Here is an 18,425-nt window from a genome sequence, read left to right on the forward strand (position 1 = left end):
GAGTTCTTGGTCTCAATAGGCATTTGGGGTATTCATTTGTATAAAGCAGGTTTCATTCTTATGGATCAGGGAAATTATTGCCCACAGAGTGTGGGCAGGGCTGAGAGGGGACTGTTGAAAACAATGGAGGGGTTCAAGGATCTGGTGTAGCAACAGCAGCTGCAGTAGATCCCCTGGCACGACTTCCCCACAAATAAAAGCTGAAAGGGAGGCATTGGAACCTGGATCTCATTTTGTGTGAAAAGTTGTGTGTGGAGAGCGTGAGGGGTTGTTCTTTCCTCAAAAACTTTTGCTGAATGTTTAACAGGGCTGTGGGAGGCAGTTTGGCCTAGTGGTTGGGCCTGGAGGAGACCAGGGTTTCATATTGCCACACTCAGCTACTGCCTCTCGGCCTGACTTACCTTACAGGGTTGTCGTGGGGATATAAATCGGGAACGGGGAGAGCCAGGTACACCAGCCTGGCTGAAAAAATGGATGAAGCCTAAATAAAATCGTAAGATGCTTATATCTCTTCCCAACCTGAGTCACCTCACTGACGCCTTTCACGCGAGCATGGTACGCTTGTGCGCTTGCGCCCCCGCCTGAGGAAAGCATAGAGGCTTCCGCCCAACCGCAGCTGCCCTTAAAACCCTGGAATCCCTTGCCGTTGCTATTGGCAACCGTCACTTCCGCCCAGGTGAAGACCGGCAACCACAAACACCAAGCCTGGAAAGCCCCGGAAGCTCAGCCGCCGGGGACAGTCTTGCCGCCTATGCCTTCTCCCACATATCCGCTTCCGTGTCGCAGGGGGCGACGCGCACCCAGTCAGATTGCTCCCTCGCTTCCTTCGCCCCGCCCCTGCCGCTGTAATTGGTCTCGCTTTGTCTCCCGCTCGTTTTCTTTTCCCGTCAGTCGGCCTACTATCCTCTTCTTGACTTTGGACGAGCTGGGGAGCCTCGCTTCTCTTCAGCAGGTCCCCTCGGCGCAGGATATAAGTGTGCGGCGGGTCTGCTCAGCATAAGGTGGACGTGGGGGGCGGGTGGAGTGGTTACAGGTGCCTCACACACACCCTTCTCAAACAGGGCGCAGAGAACGTCGGTGGGGACTTAAGTGGTGGTTTTGCATCCTATGTGTATATGGAATACCTCCCTACACGTGCTCGTCACACAGTGTGCGTGCGCGCGCGTGTGTTGTATGTACGTCTGAAAATATAATATATGAATATATTCGTAGGAATTATTGTTCCATGTGCTGGCGGCGGCCTTACAGTAGTTCAACTCAATACAGTTTAAAACAACATAGAATCACATAAATACCGGTACTACGGTACTATCTACTTAAACATATACACTAACACATAATGTTTATAAATTAGGATCACAATGCTACTAAATATAGTGATCCTAATTTATAAACTTTATGTGTGTTAGTGTATATGTTTAAGTATATACATCTGAAATATTACATATTTTGTGTAATGTATGTATAATGTGAAGGTATGAATTGCTACTGAGTAAAAGCAGCAAAAGCAGCAGAGACTTGAGTGTAAGTGTGCGTGTGATATATTTATAGAGAGCGCATGCAAAACTGTTAGTAATTGTCATCAGTGTATGATTTTAGTTATTAACAGGATCTTACCAGGATCCAGAGCTGTATGAATATTTTAAAATGTCTCTTTTTATATTTATGCATCACACAAAAAGGTACTGTATGTTTCTTTATGTGTGTATGGTTAGACAGATAGATAAATGGATATAGGACCGCCACAGAAATGCAGGAAAACAGCATCAAGTATAGGCTAAAGAATTTGATTGTGTTAAAGGTGCTTCAAGATGTTCTTTTGTTTATGCTGCTACAGAGCAGCACAGCTGCCTACTGGGAAGTTGAGTAAATGCCAGTTTTGTCCATGCTGAGTTTTGAACTTGTGTGGGACGTAGGGACAGCACTTGGCAGTTTGAGAACACATATGAGACATGGACTTTGGTGTGTTTCAGCTCACAAAAGTTTTGTTTTATCCTTAGATTTTATAGTGTTGGATCTGTGGAGGTTGTTGAAGAGTGAAGCCGCAGCATGGCTAGTGGTCCCAGTAGCACAACCCCAGGATGGAAGCAGGTGTCTTGGCGGAAGAGACCGCAGAGTGTCGTGGCTTGGGAGAGCAAAGCTGAATGGGACCAAGTGATGGTGGGCCTATATTGTGGGGACCGTGAGATACAACAGGATGCGTTGGACCGAATATCTGCTTGGAAAAGCAGGTAAGAGGGAATGTGAAAAGGTTATAGAGCAGGCATCCCCAAACTGCGGCCCTCCAGATGTTTTGACCTACAACTCCCATGATCCCTAGCTAACAGGACCAGTGGTCAGGGATGATGGGAATTGTAGTCCAAAGCATCTGGAGGGCCGAAGTCTGGGGATGCCTGTTATAGATACTCTATCCCAGAGCTTTCCAAACTTTACATGTTGGTGACACACTTTTTAGACATGCATCATTTCGCCACACAGTAATTCAGCAAACTGAAGGTTAAACTATCCCCTTTCAGACCCGGGAGAAGTGCGGGGAGCATTCACATGGTACATCTACAAACGGCAACTGACACACTAATGTGTCGTGACACACAGTTTGGAAAGCTCTGCTCTATCCTATGATTGCTAGGGGTGAAGACCTCTGTCCTCTCCTCTGTCCTTTCCTTCTCTGCTTAGCAGAACCTATTCTTTTCTCAGTCCCAAGCTCTTGGTTTTTCTCTTGAATTTAGATCAGTGGTTCTCAAACATTTTCTCTGGGCCACACTTTCAGAATAAAAAATTGTTGCACCTCACTAAATTTTTTATTGATAAGAAATGCATTGGAAAACAAAAAGAAACCGGGCGGCGAGAGGATCGTTGCCCTTGCCGCCGCTGCTCTGCCGGCTTTGCTGAGGGAGACCGCTTTAAAGCCGCAGAACAGCTGATCAGCGGTCGCATCTCAGCCCTCCGGTTTTCGCCTGCCGCGCCACCGCGCTTCCTGTTTCTTCGAGGGAGCCTTTCATCCGGCCCTCTTCACCGCCACTGCCCTGCCGGCCTCCTGCCGGATCATTGCCCTCGCCACCGCTGCGCTCCCTGCTCTGTGGTGCGAGACCGCTGCGGCCGTTTTTCCCGCTGCTTTGGGGCTTTTTTCTAGGCTCCGGAACGAATTAATTCATTTCCAATGCACTCCTATGAGAAACCGCGATTCGACTTACAAATTTTTCTACATACAAATGTGCATTCGGAATGGATTAAATTCGTAAGTCGAGGTACCACTGTACTTAACATACATAATTTTATTTGTATGCCACTTTTCCACGGTTCAAGGAGTTCACAGGTCTACTTGAGGAAGGGGTTCTCTTAAACTCAAAGTTTGAAAACTACTGCTCTAGGAGGTAAGTATATGCTTTTTGTCTTCAGAATGGAGACAATCCTAACAACTGTGTTTCACTCTTTAAACCAAGGTATGGGCATAGGATGCCATTAGCTGTGGAGTGCACTGCGGATCTGATTCGTTGTAAACTTCTAGATGCCTCTGGTGTTCTGAAATCCCATGAACTGGTCCTTACGTATGGTCTAGCTCTTGTGAGGTAAGAATGGGTAGACAGAGGAAGGAAGATTGGAAGGCTGGGAAGGGTGTTTGTGCTAGTCAATAATTCCACACCCCTAGTGCCAAGCAGGAAGAGATTAGGCTCTTTTTGGAGAAAGCTGTCATACTTTTATAGCTTTTTCAGTCTATATATAATTCATAGTTGCAGTATACACTAAAATTCCAACCATTAAGTTCTTGGGTGTTGACTCCAGCTCAGGTTTACCCACAACTGAAATTCTGTTTTGATTTCAGTTAAGGTGAATAAAGGTTTAATAACTGAGCTGACACATAGGAACCAACAGGTTTAGTTCTAGCTTGCATGTGAGAACTTGAATACAGCCATTCAATTCGATTTAAATAATAAAAGCAAAACCAGACAATCCAAGATGATTGATTTAAGGCAGACACGTCCAACAGGTAGATCGTGATCTACCAGTAGATCACTGGACATCTGTGGTAGATCACTGGCTCCCCCCAAAGAAGCTAAACAACTTTGGCTCCCCTAAAAAAAAGCCCTGCACCCCCCCCAAAAAAAAACCAGGGCTTTCCTTCCTAAGGAAAGCTCAACAACTTTGCCCTGAACCCCCCCAAAAGGGGGTAGATCACTGCCAGTTTTTAACTGGGTGAGTAGATCGCAGTCTCTTGGGAGTTGGCCACCCCTGATTTAAGGCATTTCACATTTTTAGAACTGCAGATTAGAAAAAAAGTAAAATATAAGGTTCCCAATTAATTTAGATTAAATAATTCTTTTGGCAGCTGACACTGTTGGGGGGGGGAGTCACCCACAACTTTCTCTCGTGCTAGCACATATGAAGCTGCTCTATAGGCAACAAACCTGTTTGCATCATCTAGCAACCATCAAATTTTGGAATTATATGACTGGTCTTCTAGAAAATTCTGAAATAAATAGAGCAATATGTTCCTAGGTGATTGTATAAAGGGCAATGCACAATGCCTTTGATTCAGTCTGATCCTCATATATGAAGATGGTCCTTTATTAGTCTATTAAGAAATTACCAGTCAGATATTCTGTGGGTGTAGTTTGAAATCAAACTTAAGTATTTAAGTAATATTTTGATTAGTGTTGTGGGGCAGAGCGAGCTGATAGGTCTAAAAGAATTCTAAGTATGTAATAAATTTGAAATGTTAATTTTAATCTTACAGTCAGAGACATGTACATTGTGCTCATGCTGATTAAATCTGATGATACTTGTCAGGGGACCTCCGCCCATCCTCCACACCAGCACCTCGACCAGTGAGAGCAGCACTAGCGGGTCAGGTGGGGGAGATGAGGAAGTTAGTGGGATGGAGCAGTTAAGGCTCAGCGATGTAGGAGAGCCCTTGCACCGCCCTGAGCAGCAGGTGGAGGGGAGCAGGCAGCCGCTTCCGTTGCCTGATTTAAGGCGTGCGCTGAAACATAAGGTCGGGGCGGCGTTTTGGGGTTCCCAAGCTCTTATGCTGGACACGTAACAGGAGGCATCCGCTCCCGGATTCTGCGAGTGACTGAGAGGTCATGTTCTTTGCCAACTTTGCACTGTAAATACTATGCACGGTAAAACTTTTAAAGACAGAGCAGACTCAGATGTTGTTACTCAAGAGTAGCCGCAACAGCACCTTGACAATACCACATCAGATATTATTGACTGAACTTCTATTTATTCATTTTTTGTGGATTCACGTTCAGTGGACACTTTCAAACAATAGTTCAGGTTTAGTTCAGGAAAACAAAATAAAGATTTATTCCAGTTTTATATTTTGACTGCATTCCTGGAAACAATTTTTTCAGACAAATGTATCATGAAAAACTAGAATCAGTTGTGTATCAGTTGTGTATTGGGTAATTTTTTCTTTCATGTGCAGGTTTGTGAACCTCATCACAGAGCGGAAGCAGAAAACGGTCGTCATTCCACTGAGACGTCTAGCAAAAGAGGTAGGAAGGTTACAGAGAATTAAGTCTCTGCAGGCTACAGACATCACACACACACAGGCAGTTGGAGAATGATGACACAGATAGTATTCGTCTCCAGCAAATGTGAGAGAGGTCTTACCCCTTCCTTGCCCCTGTGATGTTAATGACCATTTGGTTCTCTTTCATAGCTAAACCTCCCAGTCTGGATTGTGAACCTTCGTCATGATTTGACCCATGGCAACCTACCTCACCTGGATGCTTGCCAAAAAGGTAAGTGCAGTTTTATATAGTGCTATCTGTGCCCATTGTGTGGGAGAATGGGTCAGACTCTAGAGGCTCCCACCTAGAGAAATGGAAGCAGGGGTGAATGGGAAGAATAGGTGACAAGTCAATTTACAAATAATTGAAATCAGTTTAAAATTGAAAACCTGTAACAAGTAAAGACTCATGGTAAAGACCCATTTATCCAGCTGGGGAAGCCTATGGGAACAAAAATATCTTCAGTTGCTTCCAGAAAGTGCAGGTGTCATATCTCAACAGGAATGCTGTTCCACAGAACAGGAGCAGCCATACTAAAAGCCCTGCTGAATTACTACAGAGTGGGCTTCTGAGATCTTTGGAACTTTCAAGAAAGACTCTTCCATAGATTACAGCCATCTACTGGGTATAAAAGGGGGTATAGTTATCTGTACTTAGGCTTAGTTGGAATAAAGTATGAGGGTAAGTGGGGAGCGGGTTTGCTAAAGGCTTCATGGAAGAGGTGTGTTTTGAGGAAGGGTTGGAAGCGAGGTATTCTGGAAAGGTATTTCCAGGCAGAAGGGGTAGTAAGAGACAAAGGTCGGTGTCCTTTGAGGGAGGAGTAGATCTGCAGGTGATAAATATGGAATATCAGTCTCGTTGACAATCTGTGTGCAGTATGATTGCGCATTACATGCGATTAACTTTCACTAACTGACACAGTTGAAGGCAGACAGGTTGAAATTGTACAGGGCAAAGCAAAGCAAGACATAGAGTTACCTGGCATAGAAAGAGCTTTTAAGCTCTCTGCCTTGCTTGGGGGCCAAGGCCTGCTCAGCATGCTGGCTCTGGGATACCCTTGTGAGATCTTACAAGCCTTTACTAGCTTTCCAGTGCTGGCCCACTGGTTGGGCATCCCCCCCCCCCATGCAAACCACAGAGTTTAAAATTGATGAGATTGGATTACCTGGCATGAAAAGAGCCCGTCAGCCTTGCTTACCAAAGCAAACATACTTGGTACACTTAGACCTGAGAAACCTCGCTGATGAAGAATCATCGAAACAGGGCCTTGTCCTGATGTTGATATTTACTGGAAGTTATCCTGAATAAAACTTTGTGAAGATCTTTTGAAATTATCCTTTCTGGCCCGAGTTCTTGTAATTTTTCGTTTACTTCTAGCCTTGCTTTCTGGGCATGACCCACTCAGCATGTAGCTCCGAGAGTACTGGAGATTTATGTGGAACCATTGCAAGTCTCGTGCTTTTGAGGACCTTTTTGATCAGATAACATTGGGGCAAAAGAGACATTTAACTCTTATTCCACCTTCACCTGCTGCTCTTCTGCTCCAGTGGGCTGCTCTGTCTCACCAAACGCCTAACCACTATGTGCAGTACTTTGTTATTTCCAGCAGGTGGTGCTGCGCATTTAGGGCTTGGCAAATGCTTTCACCAATAGAGAAACTGGATGATCTGAAGATAGGGCAGATAGGGCAGATAGTGTTCATTTGTAGGGGAACAGAAGGCAGTAGAGCATCACTGTAGATGGAAGAGAGGAAGTGCTAGCCTGTCTTTTTGCTCCAGCAGAGCCCCATGCTGGGCAAAATTTTGGTCCTGTCCAACTGTATGATTCTAATTCCAGATAGTCTAAGAACAGGCTCATCCAGGTTGTGATCCACCAAGCTAGTTACAGTCATTATTTTACATTGTAGAGCACCATAAGTGCACTGGTAGGAAGGCGGTATATGGATGTATTAAGCAAATAAACCATGTGAAGATCCATATTCCAGGAAGAACAACAATGTATTTTCCTGGTGCCTAAAAGTTGACAGTGTTGACACCAGGTGAACCTCCTTTGGGAGAGCATTCCATAACAGAGGGGCAGCCACTGAAAAGACAGTGTTACTGCCCTCTGCACATGTTTCCCTGTATGGAGCAGTTATGAGAAATTACTTGTAAATATTTCACTTGACTACAGCCTACCTTTGTTTTACTATCTTCTCTATACTGTATAATGTGTTGTCACCTCCAGGCTGTGATGTTGTCCTGGAATGGCTCCGGCAAACATATTGGAGCCGCCAGTTGGCCAATAACCTAGTAAGAGGATGTGATGAGGATGAGGAATCTCCACTAGCAGGTACCGGGTTCATCAGCAGTATAATGGAGCCTGAAAAATTGGAGTCCCTCGACTGTCAGAGAAATGTGGTGTTTCAAGGTAAGTATAGTCGCCATGTGGGTACACACTGCCGCCCAGTTACAGCTATGCTAAAATCCTGGATTTCTGCATTGTTCTCTTGAAGTGGGAAGCTGGGGGCAGAGAGGAGAGGAAATGAGCTAGAGGTCAATGGTATGAACCTAGTAACAAGTCTGCATCTGTGGGAGAAGTTGAGGCATGGAATTGTCAATTCAGATGGAAATTGGGGAGATGAAACTAGACACTTTGGGCCCCTAAGAAGCTTATAATACTCTGAAGGGTTGGGAAGGTGTTGCCATTAGATTTAAAGAAACTTCTCCAATGTTTTACCCTCTCCTCCGCCACCCCACCCAATCTCCATCTATATGGCAATTAAGCCTTCATGCTCAGTGCTGGAAAGTAGTACCAATGCCTTAAGCACTCTGGCACACTGGGAAAGAAAATGTGAGCCCCAAACAGTGCTACGTGGCTGGTCATCCCTGAACAGGAACCCTCATTTTGATATACGGATCCCCTTTTGTGTTAACTAAAGCCAATAAGTAACCCTTCAAAAAAAATCCCACAAAATGTTTCTAATGTGTGTGCAGTTTTCTCTGCATGATGGCAGAGGTTTCACCAAATATTCCATCATCTTTTGGAGCTGCTGTGGGGAAGCCTCCAACCCACAGAGCCTAATCAGGCCCACTGGGCATCCCCATTTGGCTCTCCAAGCTGTTTTGGCCAAGCCACACCCAATTGCCACACAGTGGGCAGGTAAAAGTCCACAGGTAAAAGATCCTGCTTGCTGCTGAAAGCAGGGTTTGCAGGCACCAGTTGTACCTTAACCTGGTCTGATAATCTCTACGGGGCTTTGCCATAGTTGGCAATCAGCTGATTTTCAGCACCTTAAAAGCACTGTTTGCCTGCATCGCTCAAGTCAAAGCACATAGGGAAAGGAAAGTGTTCACCTTAAGCTGTTGTGACATCAGATTATTGTCTTGTTGCTAGCCCCACTTGCTTGACAGGTTTGGTCCGCAGGAGTTGGTGGGGGTAAGGATATCGCCCACTAGTCCACCTTCAGTTCTCCACCCCTGCATTGAGTCATGCCGAAGCACTGATAACCTGGGGTTGGGGCTTGCTGGAGATGAGGGTGTGGAGAGCATATTAGATGTTAGTTCACCATTCTCACCCTCATTGTACATGTCCTCATGGCTACTAACTGCAGGGATTTTTGGCATCCCTGCCTGAAAAAGGCTTCAGCTTCAGAAGCATGTCTCAACAAAAATGCAATGCAGTGTATTACCCAGATCAGCCTTCACCAATCTGGTGCTTGAGTGCTCTCTACTTGTTTTGAGCTACAACTCCCATCAGTCCCAGTTAGCAAGGCCATAGGCAAGGACTGAATTGAGCTTCAGTTTATCAGCTCTCATAAAACCATAGAATTGTAGAGTTGGAAGGGACCTCAAGGGTAATTTTACAGGGGGTTGGACTAGATGACCCTCAGGGGTCTTATGATGGAAAGAGTTCTTTTGATGGAAATAATATGTAGTTATTTGTTAAATTAGCATCCTGCTGTTTGAAGAAATGGTGCTCAGGGTGTTTTGCGTTTCATAGATTTCAAAACATTTACTGTCTTTCTTCTTCACTTGCCTTCCCAGAGAAAGTCATGGAAATTCTGGTTTCCTATAAAAATCTACAATTTGAGGTAAGTTTCACAGATTTGTACTCTAAAGAGGTCTTCCTGATTCATTTTTTAAATAATAATTTTTATTGATTTTACAACAAAAAGAAACAGCACAATATAAAAATAACAATAAGCACAATAAAACAACATTAAAAAGACAAATACAGAAATCCAAATGCAAAATCCTTATTCTTTTAACATTGTATGGGGAGGGGGACTTCCTCGAGTTCCCTCCGTCTGTGGTTCAATACTCCTTTATCTTTAGCAATTTCCAATTCATTATTTAAAACTCCTTATGATTTCAAATCTCTCATACTTCAATTTACTTCACATAATTCCCAAACCCGCAGTTTCTATAAACTTCTAAATCTTATCTCAATATACAATTTTACCATCTTTTTTAAAATAAATTTTAAAATCTTTCCAATCTTCTTCTGTCGCTTGTTCTCCCCGGTCGCGGATTCTCCCGGTCATCTCGGCCAGTTCCATATACTCCATCAATTTCATTTGCCAATCGTCCACTGTTGGTAATTCATGGGTCTTCCAGTTCTTGGAAGAGTAGCAATACTCTTGCCGCCTCTTCCTGATTCATTTTTGAAGTAGTATAATATAAAGTTCAAGAAGTTTTGCTCTAGATACCACATTATATTTTCCCTGGATCTTTTGACAATGCATATAGAGAATCATACTGAGGACTAAATTTCAAATAGGGAATTGTGCTCCAAATGTACATACCATGTATCATTTAAATGTCATGTTAGAGGGGTGGGGAACCTCCCCAGTAGGGGTCCAATTCAGCCCGAGAGGCCATTTTCCCCAAACCATGCCTACCCTCCTATCAGCTGATGCCACTTGAGAGGGTCAAAAGGAATAAGGCTGCATAGTGTTGGGTTCAGGCTCACAAAAGTGCTGCCTTCATGGAGGACTCTCTTATGCTCAAACACAGCACTAAGTAGCCCTGTTTCTCCCATCCCTGTAAAGTGATTTTGGGAGTGGGGGGAGAAACACAACTATGTTTTGCCAATTAAAGCAGCAAAGCGGAGAGTTCCCACTTGCTGCTGTCACTTGTAAACTCCAGCCTTGCTTCTCATGTCCTTGTCAGTGGCATGGAGTGGGGAAGCATGCAGTTTGCCAGCCTCGTTCAGTGCTCCCAAAAGTGCTGGAACATATGGCTGATGCAGTATCCCTTGTGGTGTGGTCCCTAGGCAGCAACCCCATGCAAAGGATTTTGACAGCCCACCTGCCTGTCCAGTTTTGCCTGTGAGGCTGATCCCAATAAGGATCTGGCCCGTGGAGCCAGAAAGTTGCCCCACCCCAGTTCTCATCATTGAACATAATAAAGAGGTAGATTGATTGATTCCCCACCCTTTTTTACTGGTACAGATCACTTCTGCACTGGCAATAGATGAGTAGCAATGGATGACCCATCCCTGAACACTGATGAATGGATCCAGTGAGGCTATTTTTCACTGGACTTCTTACTCCTGAGTTGTTCTTTTTTACCGTTGGTGTTGTACAGCACAATTCCTCCTGTTTATTTATATATCCGTAAATATATATACTGCTGTATCATAAAAATGTATCCAAGTGGTTTACAGCAATAAAACAAAACGTTACAGTACAATAGAAATCATATTAAAAAGTTAAAAACGGATATCAATTAACTGTTGTGGAACATTTAATGTTTTAATTGCCTACATAGGCCTGACAGAATATAAAAAGTTTCAGCAGTGGCTGTTTAAAAGTTAAATAAAAAAATTCCTTCAGTAGCACCTTAAAGACCAACTAAGTTTTTATTTTGGTATGAGCTTTCGTGTGCATGCACACTTATCTGAAGAAGTGTGCATGCACACGAAAGCTCATACCAAAATATAAACTTAGTTGGTCTTTAAGGTGCTACTGAAGGAATTTTTTTATTTTGCTTCGACTCAGACCAACACGGCTACCTACCTGTTTAAAAGTTGACACAGAAGGAACCTGCTCAATCTCTGTTGGCAGAGTGTTCCCCAGGACTGGGCCAGTGAAACTAAAGGCTCAGTTTCTTGTTGGCAAATGAGCCTCACCAACTTAGGGAACAACCCAAGATGCTTCTGCAGATTATCTCAAATATCAAGCTGGGGTATAAGTGTTTGGGCAATTCCCAAGGTGTCCTGAACCTAAGTTATTCAGGGCTTTGCAAATTAATGCAAGGACGTTGAATCTGCTTGGTATCAGATGGACACCCGGGGCAGCTGTTTTAACAGTGGTGTCACGTAATTCTTGGCCAGATGCCCTCATCAGCAATCTGGCTGCCACATTCTGGAACTTCTGAACCAGACCCAAAGGCAGTCCCACATAGAGTGCATTACAGTAATCCAGCCTGTTAATTGAGTCTTCCTCTTTGTGTTAGGTTCTCCAGCAACTTCAGGACATCAATCAGGTCTGCAAATTGTGGTACAACTCTTCCTCAGAGATACAGTGGATTGTGGCCCAGGTGAAAGAGTTGTTCCTAGAGAACAGGTAAGGAAGGACTTTAACCTAGTTGAGACTGAGTGGCAGGTGTCTACCGTGCCTGCAAGTACATAGCATTTGATGTATGATATTTCCCAGTTAGATACTGCCCATTTGTGAACACAGAGAGGGCGTGAAAGGTGCAGTCTTGCTCCCATGTGTAGGGGGAAGAGTATTATCAGGACCACCATGCTGTGAAGGAGAGAAGGTTGTGTCAACCTCCTAAACATCTGCAGACAATGAACTTTTGCCCTCTTGTCTCTGCAGATTGTGGAGTTCTCATAGCAACTGTTCTGTTTGCATTATTCCCTGACAGCGCAGAAGATGTGCTTCAGTGTTCAGCTCAGTTATTTACATTTCTGTGTCCTTTTAAGCATGTCTTGCTGTTTCTTGATAAAGCAGAATTTGATTTTGGCACTTAGCATTTCAGCAGGGCCTCCTGTTTTCTAGTGATGGGCAACAGGAAGGGTAGGAGGTGGCTCTGCAACACAAGACAACCACCCCACCTCTATCTTGCTTAGGAGTCTTGGATGAGAGAATACACCACAGTGCATGCTTCTAACGCATTTCACAAAAAAGTGAAGGGAAATGTGTTTCTGTTGAGACTGCTTTCTTCACATGCAAAAACTTGTCCAGCTCAGAGTGAAGGGAAAGGGATCAGTAGCCACAAGGCTGCAGTAGCATTTTAAATTGCTATATCATGTGATTTGTGGTGTTCATCTGGGTCTATCTCCTGCCCAAATACAAGGCAATTCACCCACCAGCTCCCTTTCCGAGATCAGCTGTCACAGTCCAGGGCACTACATGCTATGGGCAGAGAGAGTAGGTGTTAGTTTAGCATTTGACTAGCAAAAATTACAGTCTGTCGAATTTGGGCCAGTTGTTTTAAAGCATTAATTAGTCTGAACAGTAAACAATAACAGAGAGAACTGTGCCGACTACAAAAACTGTCCAAGGAGTGCAGTAAGCTGCCTTATTTCAGTATAATTACTGCTAGTAACCACCGGTAGCTTTTTATTCCACAAATTTGTATAAGAAGAAATTCTTATTTTTCTAGCCCAGTATGGTCAAATCTGGCAGGAAGAGCTTCTTCAAAGTGTTAAGTGGAGGTTTTCCGTCATTTACTACCTGATTGTCTGCAGTTGCTGAGGATTGAATCTGAGCATTTGTAGGCCAAAAAAGGTGCTCTCCTTGTCTGTTTCTAGATGATGCTAGGCCTGATTTTATTCGGACAACAGCTCAAACAGAGCCTGTCCTCCCAATAAGTATAGTGTCATACCTCGGGTTGCGAACACTGCGGGTTACGTGTTTTCGGGTTGTGCTCCACGCCGAACCTGGAAGTACCAGAACGGGTTACTTCTGGGTTTCGGCGCTAGTGTAGAAACGCAAAATGACATCATGCGCAGAAGCGCCAAATCGCGTCATGCGCATGCACAGACACGGCGCTGTGGGTTGCAAACGTGCCTCCCACACAGATCACATTCGCAACCGAGGTATGACTGTATGAACCTAGGAAGCAGCTTTGGACCGAGACTGAGAGTCTGCAGGCCCAAGGGTCTTCGGTAAAAGATCTTTCTCATCTATTAAATAATTATTATTATTATTCGTACCCCGCCCATCTGCCCAGGTCTCCCCCGCCACTCTGGGCGGCTTCCAACACACATCAAAATACATTAAAATATCACAGACTAAAAACTTCCCTAAACAGGACTGCCTTTAGGTATTTTCTAAATGTCAGGTAGTGGTTTATCTCTCTGACCTCGGATGGGAGGGAGGGCGTTCCACAGGGCAGGGGCCACAACCGAGAAGGCCCTCTGCCTGGTTCCCTGTAGCTTTGCTTCTCACAGTGAGGGAACCACCAGAAGGGCCTCGGCGCTGGATCTCAGTGTCCGGGCAGAATGATGGGGGTGGAGGCCGTTTAGGGCTTTAAAGGTCAGCACCAACACTTTGAATTGTGCTTGGAAACTTATTGGGAGCCAATGTAGATCTCTCAGGACCGGTGTTATGTGGTCCTGGCGGCCGCTCCCAGTCACCAGTCTGGCTGCCGCATTCTGGATTAATTGCAGTTTCCGGGTCACCTTCAAAGGTAGCTCCACGTAGAGCGCATTGCAGTAGTCCAAGCAGGAGATAACCAGAGCATGCACTACTCTGGTGAGACAGTCTGTGGGCAGGTAGGGTCTCAGCCTGCGTACCAGATGGAGCTGGTAGACAGCCGCCCTGGACACAGAATTAACCTGCGCCTCCATGGACAGCTGTGAGTCCAAAATGACTCCCAGGCTGCGCACCTGGTCCCTCAGGGGCACAGTTATCCCATTCAGGACCAGGGAGTCCCCCACACCCACCTGCCCCCTGTCCCCCCAAAACAGTACTTCAGTCTTGTCAGGATTCAACCTCAATCTCATCCATAATGAGAAGGATTGAGCCTGATACCTTCTACGTACCGTGTTTCCCCTTTTTTAAGACACCGTCTTATAACTTTTTTTCCTCAAAAAAACACACGGTGTCTTATTTTCAGGGGATGTCTTATTGTTATTATGTTTTTATGGTATCTATGGTTCCGGGCGGTGGGGCGGCAGGCCTCCTCAGCCGGGCCATGAAGAGGCCAGGCCGCTGGCTCGGTGCTCCGCCCGATCGGCGCTGTGGAGCGCTCCGTCCGATCGGGGCTGTGGAGCGCTCCGTCCGATCGGGGCTGCGGAGCGCTCCGCTCTGCCGCTGCTGGTTCTGGGCGGCGGGCGGCAGGCAGGAAGAGGCCAGGTCGCTGGCTCGGTGCTCCACCCGATCGGCGCTGTGGAGTGCTCCGCCCGATCGGGGCTGCGGAGCGCTCCGTCCGATCGGGGCTGCGGAGCGCTCCGCTCTGCCGCTGCTGGTTCTGGGCGGCGGGCGGCAGGCAGGAAGAGGCCAGGTCGCTGGCTCGGTGCTCCACCCGATCGGCGCTGTGGAGTGCTCCGCCCGATCGGGGCTGCGGAGCGCTCCGCCCGATCGGGGCTGCGGAGCGCTCCGTCCGATCGGGGCTGCGGAGCGCTCCGTCCGATCGGCGCTGCGGAGCGCTCCGCTCTGCCGCTGCTGGTTCTGGGCGGCGGGCGGCAGGCAGGAAGAGGCCAGGTCGCTGGCTCGGTGCTCCGCCCGATCGGCGCTGTGGAGTGCTCCGCCCGATCGGCACTGTGGAGCGCTCCGCCCGATCGGGGCTGCGGAGCGCTCCGTCCGATCGGGGCTGCGGAGCGCTCCGTCCGATCGGGGCTGCGGAGCGCTCCGCCCGATCGGGGCTGCGGAGCGCTCCGCCCGATCGGGGCTGCGGAGCGCTCCGCTCTGCCGCTGCTGGTTCTGGGCGCCGGGGCGGCAGGCAGGAAGAGGCCAGGTCGCTGGCTCGGTGCTCCGCCCGATCGGCGCTGTGGAGCACTCCGCCCGATTGGGGCTGCGGAGTGCTCCGCCCGATCGCCGCTGTGGAGCGCTCCGCCCGATCGGCGCTCCGCCCGATCGGCGCTGCGGAGCGCTCCGCTCTGCCGCTGCTGGTTCTGGGCGCCGGGGCGGCAGGCCTCCTCGCCGGGCGCTCTGGCGGCGCAGAAGGGGCCAGCAGCGCTCCCGCCGTGTGTCGCCCCGGTGGTGCGGAAGGGCCTGCGGGCCTCCCGTCACCACTCTGCCTTGGGCCATGCAGCCCATGACACTCCAGCGTCGCGGAAGGAGCCAGCAGCGCTCCCGCCGCCGTCCATCACTCCAGTGGTGCAGCCCACAGGGGCGAGCAGCGGCCTCACCTCTGCCTGGCCCGGCAGCAGCAGCAGCAACAGCGGGAGGACAAGGACGACGCTGCTGCTGGGTCCCGCTGCCTCGAGGCGAGCGGCGCTGCTGTGCGGAGGTATGGCTTATTTTCAGGGGGTGTTTAATCTGCACAAATGCTTAAAAAGCCTGCTATGGCTTACTTTCTGACTACGTATTAAAAAGGGGGAAACACGGTATATGGAAAGCAGGTGCTCTGCTGCTGAGCTGTGTCCTCGTCCCATGCATCAGACTGCTGTGACTAATTGTATTTGTTTGTTTTATTTATTTTTTCTGAGCTTTGACTTCTGTCTGGAGATTCCTGCAGAAAAAGTATAGTTTACTGTGTTGCCAAGAGTGTCAGTAGTTGGCACTTTCTTACTGCGACCCAATAACAGGTAGTCTGTTGAATGTGACTGGGACTAGATATTAGTTTCCTTCACTTTGTCTCCTTCTGTCCCATGATAATGTCTAGGTAGCTGAAATGTGTGATGGGAGTGGTGTTGCATCGCAGGGTTCGCCTCTTCCATGTGTGAGGATGGGGAAAGGCAGTCCTAATGAGACTGTGTTGCATCCTGTTAGTGCCAGAGAGATGGGGAGGAGGTGTGGGGCTGTGGTCAATTGCTCCAGAAGATTCCTGGCAGCGGCCCAGGCCATATGTTGCTGTCAGCTCCTCTCCCACCGGAGCAACAGAGGAATACAGCTAAACAGTGCTGCCAATGGCACATTTCCTTCCTCTCCCACCCCCATGTGTGCTCAGTTGATCGAACCCTGATTCCAAGCTGGAGCCCACCCAGTGGGTCACTCCATTGAGGGCCTTGGAGAACCTTCAAGCAGCCCAATATCCTCTGCTTTGAAAAAATATCTTTAACTGCTGATAAAAAATCCTTCCAAGGCCAACAAATTTAAAACATGGGAGTAACTGTTACTTTGTGTTCTGTATGTCAGGAATCTTGAAATAGGTCGTAAATTATTTTGCTTGAAACCTTGAACGTTTGAGAATGATACTGTGGTTTGATAGATAACTTCATATGAATTTACTGACACAAACTTGTGAGTCTGCCAACAACCTCCAGCACCCAGGTGGCCCAAGTGAATGGAGTTTAGAATTTACTCTTTCTGCGGGGTTGTTTGTAGGTTTGACCCATTGAAAGGCCACAAAAGGGGATGTGTTGCCCAGCAGGAGTATGACGTGGTAGAGACGTAAGTTGAAAGTTGGACTGTCTTGCTTCAGAATGTAGTTTACGGGGAATCCCAGGTTAGACTCAGTTCCATGTAAAACAAATGCATCTCTGCATGTAAAAATCTAGCACACTCATTTCATTCATATATATATAGAGAGAGAGAGAGAGAGATTTTTTTACACATATATTTTCCAAACTCCACCTAACATCTTATCTTATACAACATTTTTTTGGACTTCCATTAACTACGTCTAGTGATTTTCGATCTTTTCACTTAGTCCTGCATTTCATTTTTCATAACTACTAGTCCTTTTCATAAGTTTTATCTGCAATATTTCATATAGTCCTCCTTACAAAACTTCTTGCAGTCCTACTAGCATATTCAATTGTTTACAATTGATTTTCAAATAGTTCGCGTATTTACTCCAATCTTCTAGGAACCTCTGATCCCGCCGTTTCGAATTCTTCCTGTCATTTTGTCTTAATTCTGAATAGTCCACACTCATTTCATGCTAGATTCGTATTTGCATAATTTTTATTTTATATTTTATATAGGGTGGGCATTTGAAAATGGCACGCATCACCTGCAATCTAAGGTGATGCAGTGCATTCTACCACCTCATTTCTGGAGAATGTGTAGACCAGGCATTTGGTGTACAGTGATGCCTCGCAAGACAAAATTAATTCGTTCCGCGAGTCGTTTTGTATTGCGAAAATTTTGTCTTGCAGTTTTCCAATGTAAACAAAGCAAAGCAAAAAAAAAAGCAAAAATATTCGTCTTGCGAAGCACGGCCATAGAAAAAATTGTCTTGTGAGTCAACAAAAAGATCGCAAAGCGCTTTCATCTTGCGAGTTTTTCGTTGCGCAAGGCATTCGTCTTGCGAGGTACCACTGTATATGGACAGGTGTATATGGAGCTAATTTCAGAGGCTGCTTTTCCTATTTGGTTCTCTCTGTACAAGCAGGAATGTCTATATGGCTGGGCCAACCCAGTCAGATGGACGGCATATAAATAATAAATTATGACGATGATGACCTGTGAAAAGGGTTCTGAATTTTTTTTTCTTTCAGAAAAATGCTAACAAAATGCTGGCAGTGCTGCCTCAATAGTATCTCCCCAGAAAAACAACAACACCAGAGGTGGTATTAATTAGAATGAAGCATTGAAGGGTGCAAAGTTAATGAATAGGATTATTAAGAATAATTGTTGTGCAGTCATAAAGTATCTATATCCATATATATAAACACTGAAACACATATACCTCAATACTGGCTATTCTGATATGTACCAAGTGGCCAACAAATTTGGAGGTGTATAGAAGTCAAGACTAGGCTCAGTAATGTCTTTTTTTTCTGCTTTTGGGGGTTATGGTTCTTAAGGCACAGTCTTCTTTTTAATTATCAATGCTAGTGCAAGTCATCTTAGCTTGA

The 18,425-nt window shown here is 46.3% G+C and overlaps 1 protein-coding gene and 1 long non-coding RNA gene across 4 annotated transcripts in view; one reads left to right on the forward strand and one right to left on the reverse strand.

Moving 5' to 3' along the window:
* The window catches only part of LOC132591513 (uncharacterized), a 43,185-nt gene extending 42,518 nt beyond the window's left edge, over positions 1–667 (reverse strand). The window contains exon 1 of the long non-coding RNA XR_009557012.2: positions 402–667. This is a non-coding gene — a long non-coding RNA (uncharacterized LOC132591513). The remainder of the gene's footprint in view (positions 1–401) is intronic.
* Positions 662–18,425, forward strand: part of LAS1L (LAS1 like ribosome biogenesis factor) — a 39,155-nt gene continuing 21,391 nt past the window's right edge. The window contains exons 1-8 of one of the 3 annotated variants that reach the window (XM_088664652.1): positions 662–1,175; positions 2,001–2,231; positions 3,444–3,569; positions 5,432–5,501; positions 5,669–5,750; positions 7,746–7,928; positions 9,545–9,591; positions 11,960–12,069. In XM_088664652.1, the coding sequence (XP_088520778.1) occupies positions 2,050–2,231; positions 3,444–3,569; positions 5,432–5,501; positions 5,669–5,750; positions 7,746–7,928; positions 9,545–9,591; positions 11,960–12,069 (800 nt within the window). In that variant the 5' untranslated portion in view covers positions 662–1,175; positions 2,001–2,049. The remainder of the gene's footprint in view (positions 1,176–2,000; positions 2,232–3,443; positions 3,570–5,431; positions 5,502–5,668; positions 5,751–7,745; positions 7,929–9,544; positions 9,592–11,959; positions 12,070–18,425) is intronic. The other 2 variants (XM_035113575.3, XM_035113576.3) reach the window with 2 other exon arrangements.

This window comes from Zootoca vivipara, chromosome Z2 (assembly GCF_965207765.1).
Source record: "Zootoca vivipara chromosome Z2, rZooViv2.hap1.1, whole genome shotgun sequence".
NCBI classification, from domain to species: domain Eukaryota; kingdom Metazoa; phylum Chordata; class Lepidosauria; order Squamata; family Lacertidae; genus Zootoca; species Zootoca vivipara.